General features: G+C 38.1%; 1 protein-coding gene across 1 annotated transcript; it reads right to left on the bottom strand.

Moving 5' to 3' along the window:
• Window positions 1-1,117: 1,117 nt before the first annotated feature.
• Window positions 1,118-10,039, bottom strand: LOC149150445 (ribonuclease 1-like). The gene is made up of 4 exons (XM_089442794.1): window positions 9,782-10,039; window positions 1,765-1,920; window positions 1,485-1,680; window positions 1,118-1,409 (listed from the first exon to the last, which is right to left on the bottom strand). Exons 1-4 carry the CDS (start codon window positions 10,037-10,039, stop codon window positions 1,120-1,122), a joined length of 900 nt encoding a protein of 299 aa, XP_089298920.1. The 3' UTR covers window positions 1,118-1,119.
• Window positions 10,040-10,274: the final 235 nt, after the last annotated feature.

Below are 10,274 nucleotides of genomic sequence, written 5' to 3' on the forward strand. Positions count from 1 at the left end.
GCTTTTGTCTGGTAGCTGCTGCCTGAATATACGCTGATATGCGAATAGTCGATATAGGAGAGCAATTGGATAATAAGGACGCTGAGCACAAGTGTTTGTCCTGGAATCCAGAGAGCCCTCGTCTTCCACGCCTTCCACACATCCCATATCAGCGAAAAAATAACTGGAACCAACCATGCGCACCAGTTTACCAGATCTTCCGTCCTGGGAAGAATTATAGGCTGCAATTCGATTTCCATATCAATTACACCGAAGACGCTGCTTTGAGGAGGGTGTATCCCTAATAACGACTAGTCTCGCAGAAACTTGTCTGCATTTACAATTCGACGATAGATTCAAAGAAACATAAATAGACTCAAACAATCATACAAATGGCATTCGTAGGTAGGATAAAAATGGAAGAAAGAAAAATAGAGTGGAAATCAAAATGCCAGAAAATCTGATTCAAAATGACATTAACTGAAACTAACAGAATATTAATAATAATATTCCTCTGCCTGCGGCGATTCAAAGTTAATATTCCTACTGCTTCTCTCACCACGTCTAGTATGGCTTCTCATTATCATGCTTGGCCGAGTCGTGGAACCCCTTGAATCCTCTTCCCTTCTTTCCTCTCTTTCAAGCGAATATTGCAGAGAGTAACTCTGTGAGAGCCATTCTGCACAGAAAACAAAGAAATTGGGATATAGATAGTTCAAGAATAGAACAACCGTGGAAAGTGATGAGAAAGGGAAGAAAGATCGAATTAAATGGTAGGCCGATGAATGGTTCAAAGGGTGAGAGTGCAGGCGTAGTACCAGGGTTCCCAAGGGCGGCGGTACTACCGCGGTTGTTGTCATAAATTGCAGTACATGGCCAATCTTACTACCCCCGGTCCGCCCCACCTCGCCCTACCGGTGGCGGGTCGATTCCCGGAATCGACCCGCCAGAAGTCATACAGTTTTATATGGTTTTGTGCATAGCACAGAAAAATAACATGAAAGTTTGAAACTACGTGTCGTATCTTTGTGACATTATGCAGTAGATTCCAGTAGCCACCAACAAACCTATGAAAATTCTTGCTGAAATCGGATATTATAATGATAACAGAATATTGAAAGGCTTTCTGCTGGTCTGGATCTAGAGTTCGTCTGTTCCGTGAATATTCTGGTTTGTAGAATCCCCTTGAGACTCTTGATCGTCCCCAAAAGAAGGAAACACAACCATGGATGGGCAATTGCTGTGTGGATAAATGGGGCATTCAATAACAGTGACAGCATCAGATTTATCAACACACACGTACACCTGGTATAGTTGATGCTCTCCCTCTGCGCTCGTGTTGCAATCGATTCCTGGGAGCTGCCTAGTGTTTTGTTTAATGGCTTCCTTGATATCGCTCAAACTGTATTGGTTTCCATCGGGTTTAATACCTGCAAACAAACTACCAATTAACAAATTTTATAACAAGGAATTAATCTAAGAGTGACCTTATGATATGTGACCACCTGCAGTTTTAAGAGCCCCAAGAATGTCTATATTTTGTCTCAAGGAGAGAGCCTTCTGGAAATATGAATGCTCATCAAGATTGAGAGAGCAAGTGCCATGCTTCTCCCACTCGTGTCCCCAGAATTCCTGTCCATTGCTGCTTGGACAACTTAACGACCCCCAATAACTGTTCATCTCCTCCTCCAAATCTGAAATCTGCAAATTTTCTCAGAGTATATCATGATCCTATTAGGTAAACATTAGATGTTCGTACATGGAGAAAGATAGAATTAATGGCACCTTTGAGTAATCGAATTCTCTGGAAGAATCACAGAACTGTGGCCATTTTCCGGTGTTGTAATTGGGCCATAGGCCATGAATGGAAAAGTCGGAAGCAGGCTTTCCCATGCGAGAGTAGCAGCATCCTCTGCGCGTATCACAGTATGAACCAGGCCACTATATTCACAGCCAACCAATTACCATCAACTTACACAAGATTAAAGAATAAAGCTGAAAATGAATCTGAGATTCAGGAATCACGTCATGAAAATATGTGTGGAATGAAACTAGTTTAGATCTATTTAATAATGATTTAAAAAGCAAATGATGTGTTTACTCTTGTTGAATAATCACATCGGAATTAATGTTACATGGCTCCCTATTCATCAATGTGAGGATAATATTAAATAAAACACATGTTTAAAAATAAGGTCTTTACATTTATGTGTTGGAAAAAATGCATTTATTTGTTAGTATGTGAATTTGATGTATGCATATGAATGTCTAGCAAAGGATAAAATTTTATATTTGAAATTTGAGAAAACACTGTTGCTTTAGCATTCCTAAGTGCATTTGAAAAAATTTAAAGAAAAAAGGTCATGCTCAAAAGGAATGAAAAGTTGAGCAATTCAAATTCCAAGAAATGTTTCTCAATGCTTGCATATCCATATTCTATATCTAATACATGGACCATACATGGGGATTCCTCAATCAAGGTTGAATACCATCATATTTTCTAATTATTACGATTATCACTGTTAGAGTGAAGCAGGGCTTCTAATTGTTGTTCTGACTTTTTCTAATAAATAAATAAATAAATTTGTACACATGCTTACACTGAAGGAAAAATGGCTTAGAAAAGACACAATGGAAACCTAGGTGGAACTCCAAAATAATGGAAGTATATCTTCTAATATGTAATATGTACATTTTTAATAGAAGGATAAATGTTGTCAAAACATTTCATACAAAATTTCTTCAAAGGCCAATCTTTGCAAAAGGTAATAAACCATGCACTATTCATGTTGATGACTCAATAAACAAACCATCTATGCAAAGCTTGATGTTTAAATGATTTAAGTTTGAAGGAAATATTTACTCATTTTATGCACCCAAACACATTACTAAAATTGATTTCTACACAATAAGGAAGATATGTTAAGTTGTTTTAGATTGCCACCTACTTATCCATATTTATTTAAGTCTCAATTATCTCCTCACAAATGACTCCTTTTGTGATTGTTGTGTCCCTCTATGGTAGTATTCATTGCTCTATATCTAATAGCCCACAACCTCCCTTGCATGTGCCTTTTGGCACTTTAACTACTTGTAAAAGAGTTGAGATTAAGCTATGTATCAATGTAGAAACAACATTTTTACACTAGAATATGATGTCAAACATGTGTGTTCTTATCACAACGGAAGACCTAAAGATTAAGTTGAAATTCAATCATAAACAAAATATCATTACTTAAATATCAACAACAAATCACTCTCTATCCATGCATTGAAAAAACCAAACACCTTTTCTATTGTTATTCAAACAAGTTTACTCCCTCGGGGAGGGGTTGGGGGGTGTAGGGGGTTTGGGGGGATGGGGGGCGGGTGTTTGGGGGGATGGAGGGGGGCGGGGATGGGGGGCGAGGGGGGATGGGGCGCGGGAATGTGGGGGGACGGTAGGGGGTAGGTTGAGGGAAGGGGAGGGGGGCCGGGGAGGGGGGGAAGCTTAGGAAGCTTCGTTCAAATAGAAAATTCAGCTGAAAACAAACATCTAGCGTGGCATGCAAAAGATGGACCACGAAGAAATACAGAGTTGGCGAGCGAAACAAAGAGAAAACACAGATTTGATGGATGCAGGGAGTACAATAACTTGGTAATCATATCAAGGGATTTGTCATCATCATCATTTTCGAAGATTGGATCAGGCGTGTTACTTTAATTATTAATGTGTAGTGAATCCAGACAAGAGATCTCTCGTGAGAGGAATAAGTTAATGGGGACGGGGCTTCAATGTAGTCGTTAGGGGGTTGTGGGGGGCGCATGGGTAGGGGCTCGCCCATACTTGCCTAATTGTGCACTTAGTCTCATTATCCCTCAGCTGACCTCTCGCTCGCCCATCGACCCGCCTGCCCGTTAGAGGTGGCTGGGCAATTCTGATTATACAAATAAAAAATTTATGGTATATTTTTGTTGTTAATTTAAGTTAATATGTTTTTTTATTTACTAATTTATGTGTTTTTTTTTTAGGAAAATGGCATCAAGGAAAATTTCTGTGAATCTTTCTGGACCAAAGAGTCTTAAAGGTGTATCTTCAAAAAACATTGGTGAATGAACTCCACCTGAGCTCATGCATACAAATATTTCAAGTGCTTTAAGTGATAAGAAGCTAATCTCAGATTGGAAAAGTTCAAAAGAGTTGAAATTTCCATCAAGAGTCTGGTATGTGAAAGAAAGAGAGAGCACAACTGTGATTTTCGCATTGATTTTTAAGTTAATTATTATTTTTTGAAAAAAAAAGTTGTTATTATTATTTTTTTGACATGAAATTCATAAAAAAACACTATTATTTGACCATTTTTAGTTAATATTTTTGTATAAAAATTGTGATTTTGACATGTTAATTCTAGCAAAAAATTATCAAAACGTTTATTTTTTTGTTATATTTATGTTAAAAATGGTTATTTTTATGTCCATTGTTAAAAAATGTTGTTTTTTAGAAACAATTATTTCATGTGGATTGAAAAATTAATTAAAGATGTATAAATATGTAGATTATCTAAAATTCAAACTATCGACTTTCTAATTTAAAAACGCAAAACAATAAAAACCCCCCTAAAAAAAAAAAAAAATAAAGATAGAGAACAAGAAAATATGAATGAAATGACGACTTCAAAAACTATCAAATTTAGAAAATAATTTTTTACATTTCACACACTAGAAAATTAAAAGTCAAAAAATAGGTCTTTTAAAAAAAGGGTGTGATGCAGAATACTCACTTTTTAAAATCAGCATGAAAATCACTACCATTCTAAAAATTGATTTCATCCTTGAACATGAAAAAAAATTAAAGTTCCAAAAATCATGTTCTAAAAAAAACATGTGTATTCTGCATCACCACTTTTGAAAATCGAGTCATTTTTTTTATATCTCTACGAAACGGGTAACAGTATCAGTTCCCGTTTCAAAGTTTACATTGTTTGTTATTGAGATTATTTTTGAGAGTTCGTCTCTTGGAACATGAATTTGACTGTATTGAATATCAGCATATTCCAAGATATTTAAATACGTTAGCAGATGCAATTGCTTCTCGAATGTTAAGTAGACATTTGCAATAATCATACAAGTAAATTTAAAAACATTCCTTAACATGTTTTACAAGATAAGCCGGCAATAGTGATATAGCATAGCATAGAAGTGTGTGAAATATACATCGTCTTCGATCATAGGTTGAAAAACACCTTATGATCGGCAAAAATGATAGTACAAAAAGAAAAAAATGTCATATGAGTCTACAACAGGTGATCATCCTATCACTGGTGATGATCACGATAAGAAACCATTGTACAGGCCACCCTACAAAGGAACCTCCTGAAAGGTCCTGAGACCCCAATCACATAGTGTTGTAGCCTAAGAGGAATGTCATCTATCCTGGTCTCTGGAATGTCTGATGTCAAACGCTCTAGATGACTCTCCAATTCGGCCAAAGTCTCTGTAGATTCGTCCTGTGGGGCTAGTGCTGCTGCAGCTGGCTGTTTCCTCTCATAAGGCCAGAGAGTGGCTGGTCACCGTGGACCTACATCTGCATTTGAAACTTTTTACTATCAATTTTGAGACGAAATAAAAACAAAAACAAAAAATTAAATTAGAAAATGTTGAAAATGATTTTACCTGAGTCATCCCATTGCTCTCCTGGTGGAAGACCCATGTCTGGGTCACCACGATAATCTACCCCAGCATAAGGAAAATCCTGAATAGAAAATACTTTGTTCTCGAACCAATGAAAATACTCAGGAGTAAATCGAACGACTTCTGTTCCCTCCTCAGGATGACGGGCCATAACTGCAACCCAACGCATTAGTTTGGGCTCTCGAGGAAGTCCAGCTCCAACAGTAAGATGTTGTGGGACCAACATTGGGACCCTCTCCAGACCAAAGCTCACAACTAAAGCACCATATCCAAAAGTCTTCAGTTGTCCATTCTTTACTCTAGTCAGTTGGCCTTTTATATTAGCCAACACATCCTCGCACCAATTGAAGATGGTGCCTTGAAAGCAGTCTCCTGCCATCCGCATTTGGGATCTAGCGGCTATATGTAGTGTTGTGCTTCCGCAGAGCCTGGTAACAGTAAACGCAATCACTTTGAGTTCAGGAAGGGAGATGGTTTTGATATCTATCCCTTTGTCTCTAGTTTGGTCATTACAGAACTCTAGCCGGAGGCTATCGACAGACTGGCCACCTGGCCTAGTCCCGAATAGAGTCAAATGTTCACCTCTCTTAGGAAAACCAGTCAAAAAGTAAATGTCTTCCGGCTCCATTTCGAGCTAGTGGCCACCAATAAAGAAACACTGGTCCTGTATGTTCCACCTGTCTACCAACCATTGCAAAAAGTCCACCTGGGCCCTCATGCCAGGTATGGCCCAGAATTTGTATAAACTGCATGCCTTCAATGCATCAATCGAATGTTGATGATTAATCATGGCGAGATCCACATCCTCGTGCTCATTTCCCGCCAATCAAGCATGATGTACACCCTACATTCAATAAAAAGGCGGACTAGAATATCTAAAATCCAAATTTTTGGGTGGAATTTGAAAAATTTAGGTTTAAAAACCTTTGATGTGGGGACCGCACCCTCTGTGTTAGAGACAGTGCATGGGTCTGCACATTGCCTCCATGGCAGGTGCGAACCCCTGACTTTTTTCCTTTCACAAAAAAGTCGGGGTCCGCAGGTTTCCTATGCTATGCCTGCGGACCCCCGCGCGCGGGTTTTAACCTAAAAAATTTCCTAAAAAACAAAATAAAGCCCTAAAAACAATTTTTAAATGGATAAAATGAAAGAGTAGGATGATGACCCCATTACCTGGAGGAGACGGCGTTCGATTCCAACGGACGGATTTTCCGCAATCTTCACGGGAAGTTTCTGACCAAAAGCTCTCTTTTCTCACTCTGAAGTCAAACGGTAAAAATGAATTTACAAAAGCCCTTTTTATAAGCTTTTTTGAATAAATGAGTTTTTAATTTTTTAATTTTTCACTTTAAAGAGGTCACTTTTGAAGAATTTTTATCTATTTTAAACAAGTATGAGTAATGTTTAAGTTTTTGTGCAGGATAACGGATTTTTCAGGAAAAATTGGTCATTTTCGACAAAAAACATTAGAGTCACCTTTAAGCTCTTTTCTGACTCCTAAAATATGAAAAGATTGTCGATTTTTTCTTTTTAAGCTCGTTAAAACGGAACTAAAAAGATGGTCCACTTACAGCCCTTTTCTGACCGTAAAAAACATGAAAAGATTGCCGGATTTTTTTCGTTTCAAATTTTATATTGGTCATAAAACGACGTGTCATTGATCGCTTTTTTACTTTTTCAGATCAGGGACACTGATTATGAAAAGTACTCCTTGGTCGTAATGATCAAGCAGTTCTCTCAAATATTATTTTATATTTTTTTGGGCTTGGGAGACACAAATTTACGAAAAAGGACAACCATGGAGTTTTCTTAAGTTTTTTCAGACTCTCTAAAATTGAAAAACGCCGAGTTTCTCCTATACTGGACTCGTTAAAATTTAACAATAAAAGACCTGTTCAATTACAAACAGAACGAACCACTCCTTCTTAGGGTTCGAATTTAAACTAAGTTGGACTCATCCAAAGGATGAGCTTATAATCAAGCAAATGTTATCCTCCTCAAACTTGTTAAAAATAAAGAGGTACTTGCTAGAAATGGTGGGGGAAAAGAGAGAAAAAAGAACCTGTTTGTCATACTTTGTATCCCAGAAAAACTTTTAACCACTCTTGAACATGACACTTTTTATTCACCTGGGTTGGGAAATCCTTTGCCTAACAGTTGATCAAACCATATTGAAAGTCTTCAGCCAGTTTCTGGGTATTAACTTTGGGTCAATTGTCACCAAACCATCTGCTGTGTCGTTATGTGTTCAAGAGGTCAGTGCAAATAAACCATTCATCTGCAAAATATCTGTCATCCATCTTGACCATCCCTGAGTCAGTCCTTGCAGCTATATTTCTTAAAACTTGATCTATGGTTTCGTGTTGTGGGCTTGCCTACGACGGATCGATTTCTATCGACTTCAGCTCATTATCTAGAAAGATGATCTAGAAATTGTCAGCACCTTGGGATTTGCATGCCTCAATGGCAGGTTTCTCGCCTTCAACGATAGGTTGCAACATTGACCTTCGATCAAAGGATTCCGTGACGTGTTCGACATCAACACATCTATTCACATCTCATGGATTGTACTGAGTACTTTGAGAGCCATTGACATTAATGGTAGTTTCTCTCACACTTGTTAACAGTTTGCATCATTGACTTGTAATCAAGTGGTTTCTACCATGTTCGACTTCGACACATTCATTCATATGGATAGAATCATACTATTTCGGGAAGTAGAAATCAAGACCCTGGATCTAGTTTCCACCATCCACGCTGCGAGGAATTTTGTATTCATTATACAGTGGACTATTCATAAACAGATGGCCGCATCCATACTGTGTCTACATGTGTCTATACGTGTGATGTATTACAAGATCATTCCTATATCAGAGAAGTAGTTAGTTTTCTAGTCAGTTTTGATTTGAGTATGGGAATGCCTACCTCAGCGATGATATGATCTCATATATATATTTTGTATTGAATGTTTTTACAGGTTCCAACCGGGATCTCCACAAGATGATCCTCGAAATGATAAAGTACTTCACTCTTTTTAGATGATAAATGAAATCCTCATCTACTACAAACTTCACACTTTAGGGGGCAATCTGTTACAAAAAATATTGTCACCATGACTATTTGCAGTCAGTATGGGTCTATCATCATTCATACTGTCCTCCTTAGCAAGTCTCAAACCTCAGCTCTTCATGTCAAGCTTTAAAAATGAGAGAAAGACTTTGAAAATCAATAAAGTTCTGGTTCCGCACTTTCTCTTACTGTTACCCACAGTCCCACACCCCTGGTTCATGTTACCTACAGACTTGCCCGCTCTGTCTCTAAAGGAGTGGGTGCAGACCCCTGTGAAAATCAAAAAGGCGCAAGTTTATTCTTAAAAACTCACTTGTGGTTAATTCTGGACGCTTCTAGAAGGAATCTTGACGTGGATGGTTCGCTCCTAGCTGGTTCATGGATCCCAAAACTAAAGGAGCTAATCCCTTGATGAGAGGAGCTTATCCCTTTGAAGGAGGGCTTTATCCCATTGAAGGTAGACCTAGTAACTTCCCTCCATTGCACTATAAATTAAGGCATTGGGCTGGTTGCTAGAGAGGTTAGAAGCTGAACATTTTTTAGGGTAAATGCTGTTGGAATTGAGACTTCCTAGTTAAGCTTGAGAGGAGAGATTACATACCTTTTGGCTTCATTGGGAAGAGAGTGAAACTTGTCAAAGTAGAGGAGATTCTTGCTGGACCCTGGGAGGAGCTTGTACAACATCAAGGCACCAAGGTTGTAAAGTTCTTCTTTGATTAAAGTTAATACAACCAGGTTCATTTTTTTCAATAAATTGTCTTATGTGATTTGTTTCATGAATTCCTTGATCATCATGATAAATATGCTTTATTATATTTGCTTTTCAGGTGCTATTTAATGTGTGTGTTTGTTTGTGTTTGTAGATTCTATACAACGGAGCTCATTTGGATCAACGGAGCGTGGCTTCCACAAACTTGCACTGGACCCAAGGTAGGCCTAAAACACTTGTTTGCCTTTATTTATAAATTGCATATTTAGAGAAAGATAGAATTTGTTTGGTTTGCTTGTCACTAGATATCATTAGATACTAGGGAGGTCGGTCTTGTCCGCAAGAACGACTTACCCGACCGACAACAGTTTCCATAGTTTCTTCCACCTCCATCTCTCTACTAACAAGTTTGACAACTTCTTCCATTTCCATTTCTGTATTAACTGAATCCATAGTCAGGGCTGGTTCTTGTGTGACAACATCGATTGTGTTACCAACTGCTTCTTCCACTTCCATTTCCATTTCTGCATTAACAGGTTCCACAATTAGGGACAGTTCTTGTGTGATAGCCTCGATTGTGTTACCAACCGCTTCTTTTTCTTCCATTTCCATTTCTTCTGGTTCCTTTTCTTCTTTCTCCATTTCCTTAGACTCCTCTCCTTCTTCTCCTGTTGTACCAATAGGAGATGTTGGTTCTTCCCCGAGCTTGTAGAAATTTCACCTGTAGAACAAACCGATATATGCATTGTCCTAAAGCATAATACTTGTTCTACTTCTACAAAACATTAAGTGGAAGCATAATCGAAATCATGAGCAACATCAAGTAGAAACATGCATAACTGATTAA

Source organism: Pinus tabuliformis, chromosome 9, assembly GCF_031772625.1.
Source record: "Pinus tabuliformis cultivar Carrire ecotype Pingquan chromosome 9, CPIR1, whole genome shotgun sequence".
Lineage (NCBI taxonomy): Eukaryota > Viridiplantae > Streptophyta > Pinopsida > Pinales > Pinaceae > Pinus > Pinus tabuliformis.

What these genes read in the sequence shown, in the direction of transcription:
- LOC149150445 (XM_089442794.1), bottom strand. Translation starts at nt 10,039, where the DNA reads ATGGAAATGGAAGAAAAAGAAGCGGTTGGTAACACAATCGAGGCTATC. An exon ending in TGGAAACTGTTGTCGGTCGG is followed by an intron (nt 1,921 to 9,781) that starts GTAAGTCGTTCT and finishes CTGTGAATATAG; the next exon opens with TGGCCTGGTTCATACTGTGA. An exon ending in TGGGGCTCTTAAAACTGCAG is followed by an intron (nt 1,410 to 1,484) that starts GTGGTCACATAT and finishes GTTTGTTTGCAG; the next exon opens with GTATTAAACCCGATGGAAAC.